The 22,631-nt window shown below is 43.6% G+C and overlaps 1 protein-coding gene across 4 annotated transcripts in view; it reads left to right on the top strand.

Annotated features, from left to right (window-relative positions):
* Positions 1 to 22,631, top strand: part of nexmifb (neurite extension and migration factor b) — a 68,506-nt gene that overhangs the window by 34,960 nt on the left and 10,915 nt on the right. For all 4 annotated transcript variants that reach the window (XR_007400289.1, XM_049027481.1, XM_049027482.1 and 1 more), the window contains exon 2: positions 17,482 to 17,606. Coding sequence is in view for 3 of the 4 variants with exons in the window: in XM_049027481.1 (XP_048883438.1) it covers positions 17,531 to 17,606 (76 nt within the window). In the remaining variant the exon portion in view is untranslated. The remainder of the gene's footprint in view (positions 1 to 17,481; positions 17,607 to 22,631) is intronic.

The following is a 22,631-nucleotide window of genomic DNA, read 5'->3' as shown; positions in this document are numbered from 1 at the left end:
TGGGTCTTTTTCCCCCGCCGTAATTCACGCGTCAGGTTTCTGTCAGAGAAACTCAGAGAAACTCTGGTTCTCCCACAGCACATAGGGGGACAGTCTTTTCGCATATGGTATCTGCTATTGGTAGCTGTAAGAATCATGTGGCCTGGACTTATTTAGTGATACACAGTAGGCTAGGGAATGAAATATTTATGATTTTGGTATGAACAAGCTTGGTGTATAAACATTATTATTATTTATTATTATTGTTATTTATTATTGCAAAATATTATACATTATGCTAAATATGATATTGTTATACCGCGTGACCCTGTTCTCTAAGTGCTATTGGAAGATGAATGGATTATTATTACACGTTAATTATTTATGTAATTTCAATTCACTTATCACTGTCTGGTTCCCCACTATGCACACATTCCTGAACAGATGGGTACTGTGCGATATATAAAAATATCTTGCAAATGTGTCCCTTAAAATGTGTTCCTTTAGAAAGTTTTGACTCGGGTTTTTACTTCTGCTCCACTTTCTGCCTTGTTGGCAAAATTCTCCTGTCTTCATTTGTCATAGTTACCTTTCCTGTATGTCAGGATGGCGTTACAAGGATGAGATATGAATTGCATAAGAAGATGGTTATTTGGGAGGTGGGGTTCCATCATGTCTCCAAGCCCTCGGGGGGCAAGCTGATCTGTAGGCCCCCGCTGCTGACCATTCACTCGCCATACGCGTCTCCCTCCCACCTCCACAAAACCTGCTTATTGGTCATTACTTTCCTTGTTTTTTTATCTCTCGTGTATAAAACACAAGGTCTAACCACTCATCGGTTATCCTTCATCTAAAAACTAGATCTGCAGACACGCTCAACGCATTCCATGTAACGTTTACGTTTGATTTAGATACAGTTAGCCGTAATTAAAATTTAAATTAGGTTGCTTTTTCTCTGAGTTCTCCTACACGGTCTTGCTGATGTTCTCGTTATTCTGTTCTAATGTATAACGCCATAAAATGGTTCAAAATATGAATTCTGTGCTCTGTTATAGGTGTTACGTGTTTTGTTCTATGTGTTGCACGTGTCAAATGTCAGACAGGTCACATGTCCTAACAGCTGCTGCAGGCTGGTCTGTTCTCTCCTCACTTGATTCCCGGATGATCAAAGATGAGAGGAGACCCCTCCCAGGTCTCGCAAAGGCCCCTTTGGTCCGTTGCCATGCCGAGGTGCGATTCTGTAAAGGATTCACATGACTGCCGGGGTGCCGCTGTCTCTATTGGCTAACTGGGGTGAAGCTAACATAGGAATGAAGTGGGAAGACAAGACACCGCAGCAGGCTGACAGGACTTAAGCTGAACTTAAGCCTCGGTGGAACAAAGGGATCGGAATCGTGGACGTTGCAGTTAGACAGAGTGTGTGCACCATCAGAACTGGTTAAAAACCGAGTCTGTTTTTCCTCACCGGCTGAGGATTTTACAGGAACATTCAAACAAATGTGCAAATAAATGACTTTGGCTCCTAAACTGCATCTACTACCACTGAGCGACGGAGGCTGGTTAAAGTGGTAATAAAAAATATTGATCCCCGTCAGCCAAAATGCATTGGGCCAATATAGCTGGGCAATATATGTTTATATTGAATTGTAACAGCTCGCGCGTTAACAGCGATAACTGCGGGTTAACCGTGTCTTTGGGCCTCTGGCTGATGAGATGAACTTACAGTACGAATAATACAGCTTTGTCGTTTGCCTGCGTAACCCTTTTTCTATTCCAAAGGTTGTATCATGTCAGGCATGATGCAACACATTTTTTGGCAGATGTTCTGGAGTGGTAATTCACGTTTGCTTCGTTGGTTTAATGCTGTAGGAAGGCGCCGCCCCTCTATGGCCCATCAGTGCCTGTTTTCCCCCCAAAGATGCTATGCCAGTTGTCAGAGGCATTGTCTTTCCACATCCCCCCAGAGAGTAGATACAAACACCTACTTTCCATTTGTTGAACACGGCTGTCTCCAACTCATTAACTCTGGGGCCATGGTCCTTTGGGATGCTGACAGGGCCAGAGATATGTGACCTTTAACTGCCTAATCAACTTTTAACACCTCACTGGATCTTCCCTGCTATTCTGCACTGAGGGCAGGGGGAGAAGCAAATGATGAGAGTAATCCGGAATCTTCCTGGACTGCAATGACGGCCGAGCCCAGAAGTTTCTATTCACTCTAAAATGAAAGGTCTCTGCAGGCAGCCTGTTTGGGTCATCCATGTATATGGTTAAATCAGAAAATGTGTGCGGGGTTGAAAAGCCAGTAACCAGACATTAGTTGTCGAGCAGAAGATCTTTAATGCAATTCACATTGCTGTAAATACCCTTTTTTGATATTTAGAATGCATTTCCAAGCATCACTGTGTCTTGCAGTGCTGTAAAAACCTGACTTTGAATGGGTGATACTTTAATAGAACAGAAATGTTCAGAAATCTGCTGTCAGTCTTCACCTTCCTTTCGAACCTCAACCTTAGTGACATTGAACAATCATCCTGAAACAACAGATTTAACATATGAATAAAATAAGCTGACCACCTTATTGCATTGTCAAATTCACTAATGCACATCATTTCTTCAGTGAATTGAATGCGACAAGTTGGGTTGAGCTAATGGTATAAACACCCAAAGCACACTGTGTTCTGTTAAATTCAATTTACTTTCACTGCAAATTCTTACTTAAGCATATGACTTTACTGCCCCCCCACCCACCTCCAGATTTCTCCCTTGATCTCTTGTGTAACCTCCCAGAAACCGTACTGCATCAAACATTAGCCTGATCTCACATCTGAATTCCATATGGTGTCGTGCAGGCATCACATTTTAAGGATGAGAAGGAATCTGGAATTTTTCAGGTGGATGGCAATGAGGGCTCAGTCCCGTTTCCTTAAGTTTCATCAGTGCATTTGGTAGACTGAATTATAACAGTGGCACAAACAAATAAGATAGTCGGCTATGGTTAGCCAGTCCCATTATCATTTAGCTCATTTTTCATTGGGATTTCAGGTGGCTTTTTTTGAGGTGACTTTTCTGAGACAAAGAAGAAAAACAAAAAAAAATGTTAGCGGATGCTGGTATTTACAAAGACATACAGGGGTCTGCTAGGAAGAGGAGAAAAAAACTAAGCGATCTAGTTAGTGTAGCATGTGCGCATCTTTTTCTAATAGGGATTTTCTAGCCGGTGTCCTCGGTGCTGTATATCTGCCTCCTCTCATAATGAACTGTGACAGAATTTCACTCCAGCAGGTCAACTGATGTGACCGAATGTGATGAAAACCTTTTTTAAGTGTCTGTGTGGCTCCAGTACCTGGACAAGCATTGCGACATTTTACTTAGTCAATACAACACACCCACCTGCATTAATCTTCGTGTGTCTGTATAAATCCATATGTATATCTGTATGTTCAGTAAATGCACAGTGGCATAAAACACTAATTAAGTGTGAAAAAGCTTGTGCAGGCGCCATTGTATATTCTATTTTTCCAGATGTTTTTCCAGTATATACATTCATACATCTTCCATTAGTAATTATTCAATATGGGATTCTGGTGTATTTTGTAATAAGAATTTTAAATATGAACTCATTATTCATAGGGAATGGCATTCCTTGTAGCCTTTAGTATGCTCTGTTGAGTTGTTCTGTTTGATCTTTTTGTTGTTCAAACAAACATTTAGACTGGAGTGTCTTTTGTCTGTAACTCTCTTCGCTCTTGGACATTTGTTCGAGCGGTTGTCCCACTCCCAGTAGCCTTGTGTCATCCCCTGCTGTTCACGGCCCTCGTAAAAAACAAAACTGACCAGGCTCACGTCTTCGGTGATGCTCTTCTCTGCAGTGTCGGTGTAGCCTGTCAGTCAGGCTTGGGAGTGGGCAGGGGGGGTGAGCATTCTTTGTTCACACTATGTTCCTGAGTGAGGACGCAGGCATATGGAGCAGGAAAGCTGTACCGGGTGCACAGATCAGCACTAGGCTTCACCGTGTGGTATACTGTGGTGTAGCGTTCATCTCCCGGAAGCGAGCTGTCCGACTGCGGGTTTTTCCGTGCTCAGAGCGAGCCAGGAAAGTGAGAATTCAAGGGAAGAATGGTACAGGTTGCCTCGTAACGAACAATTTTGAAAACGCAAGCCGAGGCCTTTTTCCTGCACAAAGAAAGGGAATGATATTATTTCCACTTCTGTTTTTTTTTTTTCTTGACAAACCTCCCCCCCACCAAGACAACAATAGAGCAATTTCAACTCTCAAGCTGCATGGCGAGGTCTGCTTCCTGACTGCGTGGAGTTGTTTGGAAAAATGCAATAAGAAGCAATGAGAAGAGCTCTCCAAACTGCCTATCAATTAACACATGAATGTCAACAGTGGGATAATTAAAGGCAGATAATAACAGATGGTAAAAGTTAACCCCTTCCCCAGTCAGCGTTAAACCTTCTCTCTTGGCGCTGCGGCATGCAGACGAGAACGTGCCCCGGTAGTGTAGCGTGACCCCGTCTGATGTCGATCAGCAACGTTTTTAATTCCGAATTGCCGCTTTTAATTTTTACACAGTCTAGGAGGGATCTCATAATTGTAACAAGATGTTGAGCCTGGTAGTGCTGGAACACTCCAGAGGTATTGTCCGGCATGGATAATTATATCGAACGAAACTCCACCTGTCTAAGGTGGCTTAGAAATATGTTAAATAGTCTTCGTTCATCAAGTGGCATGTACACATCAATTCTTGTGGCAAGATAGACGTGGATCTGAGCCAAGGCACAGGGCCTCTGATTTTTAAAATACTTTAGATTCACAAAAATTTGTTCTTATTTGGTCTGATAAGCAGCTGGAGCTACTGTGGGAGACGGGTAATGAAGCGGCCGCTAACATGGGAAATCTGCGATGTGCACGGTGAGGGAAGTGGGGCTGGCTGGGGGGGTGGTGTCCAGGGCGAGGGTCACTGTTGTCTTGGTTGCGTGACTGTAATTAAGCGAGTGGCCAGCACTGGGATGCATCTGACATATTCAAGGTGCAAGGGTGGTGGGTGGGGGGGGGGGGGGGGGGGGTAACAGAATATCCTACAGCCCCATGAAATATTCAAGCTTACGACTCTCGCTGCAGCTGCCCCTGGAAAAAGTGCTTTCTTTCATGTCTTATTTTGTTTCTTTTAGCCTTTTTTTCTTCACTGACTGGAGATCGTTAAGAGCCGTTAATGTTTGCTTCATTCCCGTCTTATTTAAAATCGTCTTTTACTCTAATGCCTATATTTTGCTTTCAGCCGAATAATTGGCAAAATGTTTTAATAATGGCCCCGCGCTTCTAAGTCCGTCACGTTGCCTTGCGGTGAAATGTCAGACGTGCCGGTGAAATTGCACGACGGCTTTTTTTTTTCCCGGTTTACACATCTTGTTCCTCCCTGACAACATTAACATTATGCGCACTATAATTCTGGCTGGAGGAGACATGCAGGAATGCGGAGAATGGCCAAAGTGAGCCAACAGGGCTGGGCAAACAAATGTCTCCCTTAGCCATAAATCGGGATAGCGGCATTTGCTTGAGACTCTGGGGTGGTGACTCTGAGAGCTGCTGGGGGACGAGCTGAAGAGACAAATTACGGCAATCGGCGTCATTACCCTCCTCCCCAGGGGCGCCGCACACGCACGGGGAGCTGGATCTGCACCCTCAGATGCGGCCTCCGTAGAAGGCGCCTGCTCTCTCTCTCCTGCCTGCTGGGCTTTCGGAGAACCGCAAAAACAAGCAGCTGTAGAAGTTTTTGGGGTGGCTTGTGAGGGAAGAAAAAAAGAAAATCTCGTTTTATGTACAGATAGGGTTTTTTTTTTTTGCATTTAATGTCTGTTGTGTGTAGCTGACATCCGCAATTGAGGCCCAGACAAAACCAGGGACTGTGATTGGTTGAAGTTTTAGTGGTTTATTTCACGCCGGGTACATGATGTACGGCTGGTGACATCAGTGAGGGATTGGAAGATTAAGTGAGGGCATATTGAGTGTTGAATGCATCTATATTTTCTGTAAAAGATGTCATCTTTCTTTTCAAAGCTCTTTATTGTGTTTTCTACATAAAAAGGGGGGGTGGGCTCTTCATATTCCCTACTTCTGATGGTCGTAAATCATTCCGGGCACGGGTTTGTGCCACTGTTGACAACGCCAAGTGGGTGTGTGCGCGCACGCGTGTGTGCACGTTCGTCCATGCGTGTGTCCAGAGTCTGCCAAGACATTATGCTTGATTGTTTTTATTGACTTTCCAAAGCTGTATTACAAACCCGAAAATACAAAAAATAGTGGATATCCTATGAAAAAGCCTGGCTGACAGGGGTCATGGGTCATTATGCGCGGTTCGTGAAGTTTGCAAACAGCTCTAACCTGTTGTCAGATTCGGGAGCTTGAATGATGCATCAAACGCATGTTGCAGGTGCACCACCCATCCGCCTCTCAGGGCTGTTACCTAGAAGCCACTTCACACCATGTTATTGTATTTGATTATTTTCCCATTATGTTATTATTATCGGTATTACTCATATTCTGTGGATCTCCATGTCCTGCCTGGTTGGCATACTGGGCTGGGATCGTTTGTTGAAAATAAATGTACGTTTGAAAGATAAGTGCCTATTAAGACGAATTAAGCAATAATATTGTTCATAGTTCCTGAATGTAGATGAAACGTATAAAATAATTGTCCCTGTGATGTAAAAATGCTAAATTAATTAAGAAAAACACACACAAGGTCCTTTTCAAACTGATTATACAGGGGCGCCGTAAAGGGGAGAAAAGTTACGAGGATTCCAAGGGTCCCTGACTGGCAAATTTTCAGACATAATTGGATTGGTCTGGGTTGAGGGCTCAAAATGATACACTTTAACCAGGCCCAGATGTATCAGCCCTGAGCATGTGTATCTAGTGTGTGTGTGTGTGTGTGTGTGTGTGTGTGTGTGTGTGTGTGTGTGTGTGTGTGTGTGTGTGTGTGTTTTAAGTAGTATATTTAAAAAAAAAATCATATTGAAAGTCCTTATTGAAATATAAGCAATTTGAAAATCGTTTTGTCTGATGTCGTTATATATACTTTATATGTTGTTATATGTTGTTAATTCAAACTGAACTTAAATGTGTATATCTATAATTATTATAATTATTATTATTTAATAGGTAAGTAAACCAATATCTATCTATCTATCTATCTATCTATCTATCTATCTATCTATCTATCTATCTATCTATCTCTGATTGTTTAAAGAGGTGCCTAGTTATGACATAGAAAGATGTTAAAAAGAGTTTTAGGAAGCACATTACTGGTTCTACAGTATAATCTGCGTTCATGTGGTACATTCATTTTGCTTGCTATTTAAAAACAGATAATTGTTACCTATCACAGGTATTTTTATCCACTGGGAGATGAGCTCGACATGCATTATTTTTAGCCACTGTTTTTGTTAATTTGCCTTAATTAATTAATGCCAGGCTTAATATCTACATGGACAATGTATTTAAAAGAAAAACATATTTTTGCTGGTACCTTAGAAACAAACCTCTCTTGAATGCTGTTAGTCTGCATATTAAAACCTTAACAGCCGACCGCTATGTGAATAAATGTTTCCTGTATTGAACTTGGCCATTAAAGCTTCATTTCATTCCGTTCTCCATCTGTTAACAGTTCTGTTGATTATCCAGATTCTAATTAGATCATCTCTATCAGTTAGATAAGGTGTGGCGTAAGACTGGTAAGAGGAGCACCAGCAATGAAAGGCCCTGTACAATTATATACACGATAAATCTTGGGCTGCATAAACGTATGTTACATCAGCAGATATCTGCTCCAGCTGATTCCTGAATCGGATAAATCATATTCACAGGCCGCATAAACGTATGTTTATGCTCCAGCTGATTCTTGAATTGGAACGACACCATCAAAGCCTAACTCATTCCTTTTTTGGGCCTCATACCTTTCTGTGTTGTGAAAAGCGACTGTGGCATGTGTAAAATGGGTCTTCCATTTCATCGAACAGATGTTCCCCCCGTTCACAACTGTGGCCTTTGAGTTCGACCTCCTTTGGCGTGGTTGCCCAGCCGATCAGGAGGCGCGGGAAGCGCCGTCGGTAAAGGATCACCAGAATTTTTTGATGTGCGCGGGTTATAGTTGGAGCGTGTTGTTCCTGCTGTTTATTTATTTATTTAGGTGGTTGGTTTTCTTCCCAGGATGCTTTGTGTGCGGCGTACTCTCCTCCAACACACATTCTGCCGGTGTGATGCTCTCTTTACGCTCTGCAGATCACGGAGCTAGAGGAGCGACTTGTCTCACTGCTGGAAAACAAAAACTTGAAGCATGTCTGGCCCATTTTTGTTTTCTTCGGAGGTGCTTTCACAGAAGCTATATATGGAACATGATGGCTGACTGTGTTTTTAAATGGCCCTTTTGTGTTTCGTTTCTGGTAGCCCATTCCCGGCAATTTACATCAATTATAACGGGTTTCACGTTTCAGAAACTGATCAGCAACAATGCGCCAGATTAATCAGCCGTAGGGATTTTTTTTTCGATGGGCTCTACACCGCTGAGATCCCAGGCCGTAAAAACACATCATCGTTAGAGCCTGAAGCGATAGATCTCAATAATACCTTCGTGTGACTGTTTTAGTCACAGCTGGGAGTCGATTTAGAGATACGTTTTTAAAAAATTCTCAGAATAATTTGATGGTAAATGATTTTACATCGAGAACACTTGCTGCTGACCTCGGCTTAGTAGAAGTGATTCCACTGGTTTGATATCAGTGGCTGTTTGCCAATTTTTAGCTGAAGAGTTTGGTCTTCATGGCAAGTGGATCACGTGTGTGTAAGTTTCTCTAAGCTGTTTCCTTAGCCTTCTGGGATCAAGTTATTGCAAAACTAAATTAATTTTTCAGCTTAATGAATTGTACATCAGAAAACACAGAGATTATTTTTGTATGGTCTACTATGCTCTATATATAATAATTCTGTCACTCTTCCTTAAGCTAAAAGAGACAGTGCAGGTTCTGTAAATATCAAGACATTAATTTGTGAATATTCTTTAGCTGTACAAAGACTCCTGTATCTGTTTGGCCTTTTGCATGTCACTGTAGATTGCTGAGCACTTTGTTATGTACCATACAATATGATTTCTGTATCAGTTGCCTGAAACCACATTTCCTTGGTGGCTACACGTTTCCATGGCTGCAAAGCAAACACTCTTCTCAGCCAGTCGGAGTTGGAAGTGATGTTAGCGGGCAGAGAAATCTTTTTTAAACAGTCATCTGGAAGCCAAACAAAAAAAAAAAAATTAAATCCTACATTTCCCCCCCTAACATTAGCTCATGCAAACAAACCTTGAGAAAAATAACTGCAGGCTTGCAAATATGCAAAAGATTTTTAGCTAATTTCAGGTAAATTCGTTTTACTTTCTGAATTAATTAGCTGGCCTTTACATGGAATTCACATCCTTTCTACTTGCACATTAAGAAATATAAAGACTTATTTTCTTTGGATAAAAGGAATTACTTTTACCATCCGTCTCAGTGAAGTAGGCATGTAGCATATGCTTGGCTGAATTACATATTTGTGCAGACATTCTGGGGGGGGCATTTGAGGCTGGATAAATGATTGACTGGATATTTTAGAAAACTTTTGAACAACTGAACAAGTTTCTGTAGCTCGATCTAATTAGTATCAGAGGGTCTCCTGGGTTAGTGATGTCTGGTGCAAAAGCTCAGGGACGGCTGCATTTTGGAAGGTTATTTAATGAAAATACAAATGCGGCGTTTTGTTATATGGCATTACCCTCTGATTGAGAACGGGGGGAATAAAACAAGAATTAAAGGTAGCTTTGTGGATGAGTGGGATTGTGGGAATTGTTTACTGCCATGACCTCATTGGATGTGAAAGGTCAACAGTGTAACTTCACAGTGTTCCGACAGGGATCAGTCCACAGAGCGGCGATGACTTGGCCATACCGGATCATATATATGTCCTTTTGCGGCGTCCCAGTCCTCCCCCGGCCATTTCTGGTTTAATCAGCAGTGTTGTTAGTGTCTAAAACTGACATGAGGACCTGGGAGAGCAGAGCACTCCCCCATTCAACCCCATCCCCCCGCCACCGTCGTGCATGCTCTTCAGATGGATCCGGAGCATCTCTCAATTAGTGTTGGCAAATAAATGACTCACGTAAACAAAATTCTATCTCGCGATCTAAGCGGCACCTTTGCCCATGCAGTGGAGATTTCTTTTCCCCTAGCTCTCGGCTCGCCTGCGGACGCATAGACACAGCACGGCCCTCCAGAAGGAGCTCGTAATTGACAGCGCCAGGGAATAAACAAATAAGCTAGGAGACCAGGAGTAAGAGATAATTGGCCATTTGATCATATATAGAATATATATTTATGTTTAATGCATAGCCTGTTTATTGCTAATAAATCCAAATTTTGTGTTACTGTCTCTTTGTCTGGAAAAAGGCGTGAATTTGTTGCCTGCAAATTTGTGCAGATCTTATAGATGTCTTTTCTGTCTACCTTGTAGCTAGCTAATATTTTAATCAACGTGTATTCTGGCTACCACAATGGATTTAAAAAAAAAAACTTTTTATCACTTTATATCAGGTTATACTGTTGATCTGGCTGTGAATTTCAATACTAATTTTATTTACTGATTAGTTTTATCACTGTTCTGCAAGATGGAAGAAAATGTCGACCACTGATGAGGTGTGAATTATTTGCCTCGTGGGCATGTATTATCTGCTCTTTGAGCACTGAGGTGCAGAAGATCTCTGAGTATATTGCCAGGCCAGGCATTCTGCATGGACTGAAACCCGGTAAATGACTGTACATGGTGTTCCACAGCCTCAATAACAAATAAGGTGCTAGCAACTCCTCCACCTGGAGACCAGCGCCTTTGTGAGGTTTGGAGATACCTTTCATTACCCTGTTAATTTATCCCTTTGGTCCTTTTACATGTAAGGGTGGGTCCAAATCATAGCCGTCATTTGTTCTGTTGTTACTTGGTCCTGGTGTAGTGGACATGACCGGCCCAAAACTGTTCCTGGCATGCCATTAATTTTCATACATGACTAGACATAATTGTTTCATAAACTGCGTGACTTTTTGTTCCAGATTTATCTGTCTTCAGATGCGTGTTTTTGCTTCTCTTCTGTCATGCAGTTGGGACTCCTGCTTCGTGTTACCGCTTCATCTTTAGGTAACGACGCATTAAAAATGGGCCGTTACTTTATCTACATAATTGCTTTAATTAAACCACAGGCGGCTGAGGGTGAATCGGGGCCCACGTAGCCTGTGGGGCTAAAGGACTGATGTTTCCCCATCACTGGATGAAAAAGGGTGAGGAGAATCATAGTACGTCTATGTAAATGTTTACCTGGCACTAGACATGCGGCAGGTTGGCTGTAGCATGTGCTCACGTGCCGTTAAAGGAAGGCAGGTAAGGAATCGCAGGCATTGACTGGGCGGTTGTGAGTGGACAGAGAGTGCGTGCTGTATAAACAGGCAGTGTGAGTAATTTGCGGCCTGCGACGTGCGAAGCTAAAGGAGGTGTATTCGGCAGGGGGCCTGGAGCACAGACTGTGCGGCATGCTGATGATGCCACTCTCAGCCCCCTCTGATGATTCAGCCCCCGCCTGGGCCTGCGGGCCGCCTGTTTTGTGACGCCCTGTGCTGTCCCGTGCAGCGATGTTGCACTCATCTGAGCTGTCCAGCGCCCTGGAGGGATAAGAGAGTGCTCTGAGGCTCCACAGCTGTGTCACGAGACCTGACATGTTTACTGTAAAGACTGCTCCCTGGAGATTATTTATTTATTCTTTTTTGTAAATACCTTAATGTTCCTGAATGCTCTGTCTGAAGATGAATGGCTTCCACTGTTTGCCTGGGGCAGGGAAGCGGAAGCCATGTGCTGGGTTTGCATATGGTCACTGTCCGATGAAAACTGCGTATGTCCACTTTTTGACAATTGTGACTTTTTACTATCGATGGAATGCACCTGTTCCCCTCTGTCTACTGATAGTGCTTAACATAGAATTGACCAATGAAAAGATAAAGCCATCTATTTAACTAGTATTTATATTTGTACTAGTTAACATTTGTATTCATGATTGTCATTCATATTAATTACTTTGTATCATTAATTTTACTTAATTTTAACTTAATGTTAATCATTAGTTAGCTAGCTAATTAACATCATTGTTAATTGTGAATATAAAGCAAGATTAGTCTGTACTTGTTAACACTATTATATTTACTTTGGTGACAACAGTCCACATAAATCCATCTAATTAAACCATTCATTGACGGCTGTGTAAAGATAGGTTTCTATTTGTGACGCTAAGGGTGTCTCATGACATTGTTTTAGGTTTATTTTGTAAATTAGTTTCTGAGAAAGCATTTTTTCACACTCTTGAAATAATGGATTTAGATCTGCGTTTTTCATCGGACAGTGACATGCGTGTACTGGCCATCGGGAAGTTTGGGAATTTTCCCGGTGGGCCAGTCTTTCCCCCACCCCAGCATTATAGAGCCTATATCCCTGGGTTGCCCAACCCAACCATTGATCCCAGCATGCTTCCCGGTCGATTGCAGGAGATGATTAATGGGTAATGCAATTTCATTGGTGGTCAACTGGTTGAATGCTTTCAACAAAACATTGCAGAGACACACCCGCCCCCAATCAGTAGCAAAATGCACCAAAGCCCCCCAGACCAACCCCACCCCCCACCACCCCCGACAATATGGCAATATAGCAAAGTGGAATCCCCCCCCACCCCCACCCAGTCTGTGACCCTAGTCTGAGGTATTTAGTTGCCCCTTCCCAAAGAACGCCATGCCATGCTGGGTTAACCCGAGTCAGCAGAGATTACTGTGATGGACATCAGATGTGTCCAGCGTCACATTTCCTTCACCAGGAGTATTCTCTGCTAATTCAATCTAATACTGCAACCATACAACTTCCTGCAGTCCGCAGTCCTTGAGGTGACCAGGAGGAGCCATGTCTTCACAGGATGCGGTTGAAGTGCTGTGGACACCTAAATCTAGGGTCAAGTTCTCAAATGGTAGTGTAATCAGACTACTTCTTTTTCTAATTGTTGTACATCCAACTCAAGATGCAGACTCTTCAGTAACTTTTAGAGTACAGAATAACAGGCAGGAAAGTATGTATTAAAGCAATCAATGAAACTCTAAGCCCGTAAAAGCAGTGTGCTTTGTAGAAAACTAAATTGATCATAATGGGCAAGGAATCCTGCAGTAATGTGAGTCATTCCACAAAGAGCAGACCTCACCCAGTTCGAAATGCCTTTGATTTGATCTGATTTGAAACTTTTTTTTTTCGTGCTACAAAACACATTAGACATGCTTGAACCTTAAAACACAAACAACTCATAACGACAGGGGAGTACGGACTTTTCCCACTGTGAATGTTACCTCGGTGCGACCTGTTCTTTGTTCATTGCTTGGAACAAGAACTTATCGCCTGCAGTTTTACAGAAATAATTCAAGAATCCAGAGTGAACTGTGCTTCAGTGTACACTGTTGGAAAAAAAAACATAAATTCAGTAATCAGAACCAATTTGGATGCTGAACAAGTCACCAAAACTTCCTCCATTAATGAAAACATTTTTATAGTTACAAATTGCTGAACATATTGAATAGGTATTCTAAGTAGTTAGTTAAAGGAGTCATTCATTGGTATCAATCAAAACTGGAGTGTTGGTGGTGTTTATGGGGCATTTTAGGAAGTTTAATACCTTTTTGGTGACTTCATAAAACAACGCGTTGAATGGTAAATAAATGTTCTGTGGCTGGCTAATGGATAGTAAACTGCTACATCAGACCATCTGAAACAAAATGATCGCAACATATTAAAATACCGATGTTTCGGTATCCCTCTAATAATAATCTAGCTACATAACAAAAGTTAAAATGTTACTGATCACTCAAAATCAAAGGCTTATCTTAACAGGCAGGTGCGCATTATTCATTTCCTGTTATTCCTGCCGCATGGCCTAGTGCAGATGTTTATTTTGGTATTAGCTGTATACAGTAGATACGTACATAGATACGACAACAGCAGCCATTTTAGAAAATGAAATACTTACCACAAAGCTCCCCTTACTGCTAGTTGTCTTTAGATATTCGTAGAGAAACTGGGCGGGGGCACGGGTCTTCCACAGGTGGGTTCGTAGACAGCTGGAAACCGCTGTTTGATCTCACCTAGGCTTTTTGAATAACTATTATGTGATAAAACTCTCCTCCATGACATCCCCTCCACCTAGTACCCAGAGAAGACAAAAATAGGCTATTTGCCTCCAGAAGATATCACACTTTGGAGGTGATATTTATTTCTCGTCAGAGTTTTTTTTAAATTTTTTTTATTTTTGGGTTTAACTCTTGAGGCTCTCTATAATTTTGACCCCTTCTTCTTCAGATGTTCATTTGTTTCTGTGCATGGCGTATAGCCATCTCGGTCACCGTTTAATGAGTATGTAGCTTAGATAGCATTTAGGCTCTTGCTGGGTCAGAACCTCTGTCTGCTCCCCTCTTTGTCAGAAATGTGCCACTGCAAAACTTTCCCTTTTTTTGTGAAAGCTCAAGGATCATATGAAAGAAGAAAGGCGAAACAATTCATTATTCTCGGGGCCCTGGAACAGGGTAAGAGGAGCAGCGAAAAGCAGGCCTGATCTGCTGAAAATGAGGTGGGAATGTGTTTGTTCCCAGTAGGGAAATGGGGCGGCTACATTTGAGCCATCTGAAGTACAGAAGCTATTAAAATCCGCCATAACTTCAAATATCCAATCATCGGATCTCTGGGAACACCAGGACTTAACGTCGTCTGGTACAAACGCCTCATCATTTATTCATCCGTGATCTGGGGAGAGAAGTTTCGGTGGGGAGGGCTTGGGATACATTTCCTTTCTACTTGACGATCCAGGTGTTCCGACAATAAATAACAAACAAGAACAAAACTTTCCCGCGTTTTCCTCGCTCGGGATCCAGGTGGGTGCGTGGCCGATAGGTGTGGAACTGGCAGGACCCGGCAGGGTAGTATCACATGAGAGATGCCTGTGGCACCGCCAACTTTAGCTACGTGCCATCGCGATGGATGCCGGGGAACATCGCGCAATTAGTACAAGTGCCACTCCTGGCAGGCGCCGCTTGGAGTACAATTTAATAGTGAGTCCTCGTAACCTGTACTTTCCCTAATCCTTTCTTCATTATGGAGAAGTGAGGCTGGAGACAGTGGCACGAGAGGTGGCACTTTTCAGGTACCAGGAACTATCTGGTTCATTTATATTTACTCATTTATCTGAGGCTTTTATCCATAGTAGAGGGAATGGTTACAATTTATGGGATTTGAAATAACCTTTGTTATCCGGCTCTGGATGGGATTCTTACATCCTCTAGAGGCCGTGGTAGCTAAAGAGCTGCCAATGGTGTGGCTGGTATCTCTCCAGGCCACAGCTGTTCTGGCAGGGCTCTCTCTGTCAGCCCAGAGTGGCGACCGGTGCCGGTGTGCTCCACGGGTCCCACCGTGCAGGACCATGGACCTTCATTTGGCCACGGCAAGCAGACAAAACAGCGGGACCTAATAACGTGTTAAATTGGACATGCTTGTTGGCCGAGGCGGCAATTTATGCAACCTCTTATTACAGGCCGTCCGTCTTCATTATTCTAATCGCTTGTCTTCCCTTCTCAGCGGCATTGCGAAGGAAGGGAGCGGGCTGCGGAATCATGAATAATGTGAAAAATAAATGCCTCGTGTGTCGCGTGTCAGAGCTCGGCGGAGAGAAATGTTGCCTTTGTGCCTGTTTCGAGCTCTCGCTTCGTCGCCGCGCACCTCCGCCCGCGAAGGCTTGTGCTACAGCCTGTCAGCCCCCCCCCCCCCCAGCCCGGTCTCCTCCAGCCCACCTCCCCTCCCCATCGCCCTGACGTGCAGTGTTGCATCCGCATCCAGCTGCCGGCAGCCTTTGTTGTGGTGCCTGTGGCGCAGGTGATGCAGAGTACTGCAGAGGCTGCTGGGAGGACCAGCGTGACATTGGCTGCGGCTCAAGTGCCCTGCGGCAGCACCGTGTCCCTGCCGAACAGCCGCCAGCTGCACCGCAGCTAGCAAGCACCCGCTGGCTGGGGGGGGGGGGGGGGGGGATTCTCATGGATGAAGGGGAGGGGAAGCAAGAGGACCTGCCTTATCTCCCTGTTATTCCCCTACGATTTAAAAGCAAGGTATGCTAATGTTACGGCAAGCCCTGGTGCGCCTTGGATTAAAGATCGCTGTGACTTTTGACAAACGGGAGGGCCCCCGTGCTCTGGTGGGGAGCAAATCCACGCGATTCGTGTCAATGCTTACCCCGAGGAAGCCCTCACAGCTGGCAAGCCTTCTCCACTTAAAAACACAGTGGGTCTTTTACTTGAAAATAGAGGGTATTTAATAGAAGTTTTCTTCTATTTTTTTGGATTATTAATACTGTTCAGTGCTTTGGTTTGTTTTTTTTTCCTATGTGTGTAACACATGAGCCAAATGTGTGCTGCGGATGTATATGATTCAGTGGCTGTATTTTGCTTCTCCACTCCTAAACCGAAAGCTGATGCCCCACCCACCTGATGATTAGGCCTGCGACCCAACTTAGTCGGAGTCTTTTTGCGGGCGTCTCAGGCTCCCCAAACCTAACGGAGCTGCCCTTTGGGTCCCTCTCCACACGCGTTCCATGGCGAACCCAGAGTCCCTGCAGGTGCCGCTGTTTGGTTCCACACAATCCTGTTTGCGTGACACAGAAAATTGTCCACTTACTCTTTCACCTCTGTGTTCCGTGAAGCTCTTTAAAAATGACGAAAGGAAGCAATAATAGATGGAAGCGTTATTTACCTAGACACCATTTAAATAAAAAACTATATTATAGTGGTAGAAATTTAAATAGGCAGATTGGAAGACATGCCTTCAGATAATTATGATGGACGTATTCTTTCGAGCTGAGTACAGGAGCGGTCTCAAGGGGTTAATAACTTTAATATAAGTGGTGAAATGAGTTTAAAATAGCATAGTGTTGCATCGTGTTGCCATGGTAATCGTTGCTGGCGAGCAGAATGCTTCCTATTTACTTCTCGCTGGGTAGTTCTAATGTTCTTCTTCAGCGTGGATCTGTAACACAATTAACTTTGAGCAGGGGGTGCGATGCTGCCCCGGAGACCCGGCTCGTGTCTGTTTTACATTCCGGAGTGTTCGAATTAGCGGGAGAGCAAGGTGCGTCACACGCGGCAGCCCCCGAATCATTGGTGAACCAGTGCTGAAATGTCAAGAATTACTCACATTCGGGCCGCCATTGACCCGATGATGTCACTCTCGGTTACTTAAGGTGCTGGAGGCCCCTGTTTAAGTCCCGGACCGTTCCAGTGAGTGGTTTACCCTACATTTGGGGCTTCACATCAGTCCACGCCCCCACCCCCAGCAGCTCAGTATGTCTGTCTTTTGCTCCATCTCTGCAGGTCGGACCATGGTGGTGATGCATGGGAGGAACAGAATCTGGCCATATTGATGGATGTTCTACAAGAAACCAACCTAGCTGTGCTGGCCCTCAACCCGACACAGATCAATGGAGTGGACGAAAATGGTAAGGCGCCCAGAGCCCGTTTCACGGCGTGGCTGCCCCACCTGGGCCCACAGTTCCCTTTCTTGTCTTTATTGTTCTGTGCCTGTAAGTAGGCTACCTCAATGGGGTTCTCCAGTGACAATTCATTAGCACGAGCTTTTCATACACTCAAATCACAACTGAAAGGCACTTTAAATATTTAATGACTTTTCGTGGCGTTAGACATCATCTGTCAGCTTTTTTTTTTTTTTTTGATAGAATTATTTCAGTCTCGCCAATACAATGGGATTGGTATGCTGAAAAATCTATTTAACCTGTTCGGAAGTGATGGAGGAAGAGTAGTATTGCCAAGTGTTTAAAAAAGCATGCGATCTATTTGAAACGCGAATGTTTATCACAAATATTGGCAAGCGGTCTGTTTGATACGTGAATGTTTATCTCAAATATTGAATGTGGAATTACCAACTATTATTACTCCCCTCCTGCTGCTACATAAATTACAAATGTGATTCTTCTCTTTGTTCTGACAAACCGTGAGCGTAGAATAGATGTGGCAACACGCCAGTTCTTCTGACTCCCACTCAGCAGTGGCGCTGGTAGCCGAGTTCCTTCTCCAAGGCAGCTCTGGAGCTGACTGGGGCGCCGCCTCTGTGGTAGCCCCAGAAGAGAGTATTGCTCTGCCTCTGGTGTCGCTGCTAAGCTACGCGAGCCTCCAGCTGCAGGCTAGCTCCAGCTAACTGGGTAGGACCATCCACCACTAAGCTGGCGGCACAGCTGAGAACTCCCACTATAGGTTAGCTCCGGGGCTTTGAGCCAGTCAGACCCCTGGCTTTTTCTCCAGATCCGGCAGAGCTCCGCCTCCTACATCGCTCCATACCTGATGAGTGCACCACCTTGAGGCTAAGTACAGGCTGGTGGGAAATCTGGGCAACCATTTGTCCTGAGAATAACTCTACCTTCACCTATAACTCCAAGCTGATTGGGTGGAGGGTCTCACAAAGAGGCAGAATTTTTTTTTTTTGTTAATATTTCATGGTTTTACCTGTGTCTGATCTTTATAGTGATAAAACATTTCAGTGAAAGGGGCTATAAATTATTTAAACCTATATCTGGCTTTCAACTGGTATTTTATCTGTTTAATACAGTAAACCTTTTCAGGAATTTATGTGGTCTGCTTATTTGAGAAATCCATCCTCAAACAATTGAAAGTTTGTTGTATATAGTCATATCTTTTATCAAGACATAAAGCTATATCTTTAATAGTGGTAACGTTCAATAAATTGCAGTGTATGCAAATATAGTTCTTTTCACCTGTAACAATGGTGATGTAAAATCATATTGCCTTCTTTTTGTTGTTTGTTTTTGCAGACATTGGTTAAGTACATCTGTGAAAGGTGCAACACCCTTGAATCTACAAGGATATTTTGCAGAATTATTTATTAAATGCAAAGACATACATGCAAAGACATTCCCATCCATTTCAAAAACAAAAATATTTTTGCTTACAAATCACAGTGCTAGCTATAGCTGTAGATGGAGCATTGTTGTCCAGCCTGGATGTGGCAATAGGCTTCTATGTAAAACCATGTAATTGTTCTTGAAGATATATTCTGGAAGGGATGTAGGTAATAATGGGTTACTCTACTTTTTTTTTTTTACTTCAGCTTTGATATGACCCCTGGAGTTGTCCTTGTTAATTTTTTTGAGTGCCTTTCTATTCTGCAACAGTGTATTCAAAAGAGGGTAAAAGTACATAATTTAAAACCAACCATAATTTGAACTGTTGATACGTTCCTTATGAGTGCAGTGTTCAGCTTTTATATGTCCATCGATAACCACTTATCCAGTACAGGGTCACGGTAACCTTGGAGCACTGGGGCAAATTAGATGGGCTGAGTCCATTGCAAGGCTCACACGTAAACATCAAGGACAATTTGTAGATTCCAGTTCACCTGTTGGCTTGTTGGAGAAAACCAGACAAGGAAACAAGCATGATCCCAGGGAGAACATGTAATCTATACACACACACACACAACCACACACACTCAAGGTGGGAATTGAACCCACAACCCTGTGTGTTTCAGGTTGCAGTGCTAGCCATTGCGCTGCTGTGCCGCCCACTTCTGCAGCAGACAATGCTATTTCATTTTTGCAAGTACAAAAATAAACACAGCCTATTTAAAGTTGTTTTTCTGTCATGTGCAATCTCCCAGAATTCCCAGTGCGCATTCAGTCATCGGCCAAGCTACTTTTTACCTGTGTCTAGCGCTAGGTTTCATTGAGAGCTGAAACTTAGCAGACAGTTGGGGGGGGGGGGTGGGGGGGGCTTCACTTTAAATGTAAATATGACTTTATATAACTGTTGTTTTCTTGACAAGAAAAACACATTTATTGACACAAAAATGCATGAGGTAGATGCGCATAATAAGAACAGCAACGTTAACATCAGCGAGTGAATTTGTTTTTCTTTTTGTTTATCATTGTTGAATATTAGGTATTAGATTGCAAAAATTATGAATACCTAATTGTAATTAGGAAAACGATTCTCAACTAAAAGTACATGACTGCACTCCTTGGATGCTTATGACTTTGCTCAGTAATTGGGGTTGGTGTGAAGCTCAGTTGGTGGGGACACCGTGCCTGTAATCGAGAGGCTGCTGATTCAAATCCCATGGTTGGTAGTGTGATTTCACCATTGGGCCCTTGAGCTCAGCCCGTAACTCACTTCTCCAGGGATTATCAGACTCTGCTTCCTCAAGAAATGTGCACCATTTTGAATAGAAGCATCTGTAAAAAAAAATAAAATAAAGTGACTTCCTGTTATTTGTGTATCTTAAACAGCTGAGGTTTGTTGTGTCCACAATGCATAGACAAGCCACAATGGCTGTAAAATGAGGCCTCCCTTCTTCAAAGAACTGCAGTCGTTTTTGGCCTTTCGGGTTTAAGGTTCCGTGGGGGTCAGTTTAAGCTCAGCCCTTGAGCTCAGTCTGAAAGCTATGCACTGACTCCGTGTCGGAGCTGTAGGAGAACGTGCAGGGTGACCGACGCTTGTCGAGCTCCACAGAAGCCGAGGCTGCATCGCCGGGGTAGCAGCGGAGCAGTGAGTCATCCTGCCATCCCTCAGCTTTCATTATAGAACATCCGGTGCAGATGAGAAATAATTGATCGTTCTCTGCCATTCAGAAATGCCATAGACCATTAAAAGCTGGGCTGCATCCAATGCCTAGATGTAGCCAAGTTGTGTGCAGAGAGGGGAAAATGCTTTTTTTTTACCACTGGAGGTACAAAAACTATATTATCGAAAAGCATAAGTCCTGTCTTGAGGGTGGCGTTCGGTATACTGCATGTGCAGGATGTGTTAATGGCCAAAAGGCAGAAGACGTAGAAATTCCCCAAACTTTTAGTGGCTTGATGTATGCACCTGCGGTGAGCGGCATCATTTGAAGCCTGTGTAGGTTGCACCTTTTTGAAGAACCGAGGTTCTGAGTCATGCTGGCCACTGAAGACACTGTACTGCAGAGTGTACTGGTTAACCCCAGCATGATGGCCACATTTCCAGACTTTCTCTGTCCATCCTAGCTTTGTATTACCCACTAGTGAAGTAGACTGGCTTGACGGACATCTCTACCCCTGGTATTTGGGGGGGGGGGGGGGGTGTTCTGGTTTATAAGGATACCTCAAATCCCACATGTGGTTGTAGAGTGTCAACTCTTACCTAAACACATAGCGATCCAGAACTTTCTTCATCTTTTCGAAGTTAATTAAAATACTGGCAGCGGCGGTTTTATATTTCAGCATTTCTGAACAAGTTCCCTCCTCCGTCGGATTGTTTTGATATACCTATGGACAATATGACCCACAACATAACAGCCAGAAATTGGAACATATGAATATGCAGGTATTATAATTTGGCCTCAGCACACGCCCACTCAGATCTGTACAGATGAGCTGCCATTTGAACATTTGCAGCTAGCATTGTCATTTTCTGTGGCAAACCTGCTAAACGAATGTTGCAGCCCCTGAGCAGAACTCTCGTAGAATTCGATCAGTGTCCACACCCCAGATTTCAAAGGGGTCTTCACTTTAGAGAGTCCACACCCCCCTTCCCTCCAACTGGCAATAACAGGGGGTGTCCTCTTGTGTTTTGAGGCATGTTATCATATTGAAATCGAAATCCAGTGTCTTGTGCTGAAGGGCTGAAGGCCGTTTTTGAAAGTGCTGTCAAAGTGAACATATCCATTTGCTATTAGAAATCCAGCAGTGTGCTTTTTCAGAGAAGGACTGCCTCAAACGTGGTGGTTAGAGGCATATTAAAGGGTTTATTTGTGAGGTTCTTGTAAGCTTTTGTAGCATCAGCTACAATCCTAAAGATCCTCTTGTATCGGCAGAAACAACATGGGCTTTTTCACATGGGAACAGTTTGTGCAAATTTAATCTTTGACCTGACATTATCTAGCATCCTTTGCCATTAAATTTATGAAAGCATAGAAGTATAGCCTGCATGCTAGCTCCATAAAAACTTCTCCCCTTTGACCTACATACAGAAATATGAAAAATGTGTTCCAGTATACATGGACTCTTCTTATCTGGATTTTCTTTTTCATGGAGTTCCTTCATGCTGACCGGTAATTCGCACCAGTTGTAAATAAAGCTATTTGCCCTGGTCAGCGTTTGACATGAGAGAGGTTAGGTGCACAGTGATGATCCCCCCTGCCAGATGCCAGGATTGCTCAGTGTTCTCCCCAGTTATCTCTCACAGCCTTTCCTTTTGCCTGTCGTGCTTTCATTGTGGTACCCTGTAGCTCTTTGGAGCCCAGAGTCGGGAGGAGATTATGCAAGGCCCGAGAAATGTTCCATATCGCACTGAAATCCGACGCCAGCCCAACGCCAGAGGATTTCAGGTTAGGAGCTGCAAGACGAATGCCAAGTCGCACCCTCCCGTTCTCCTGTTCTCCTGTCCCGTTAACCGCCTCCCATCCTTTCGTCTGTCCGCTATGGAAATTTAAGAGACAGACGGGGCCCCAAGTAGCTTAGACCGAAGAAAAG

This window comes from Brienomyrus brachyistius, chromosome 10, assembly GCF_023856365.1.
Source record: "Brienomyrus brachyistius isolate T26 chromosome 10, BBRACH_0.4, whole genome shotgun sequence".
Lineage (NCBI taxonomy): Eukaryota > Metazoa > Chordata > Actinopteri > Osteoglossiformes > Mormyridae > Brienomyrus > Brienomyrus brachyistius.
This window is presented reverse-complemented; position numbering and strand designations above follow the sequence as displayed.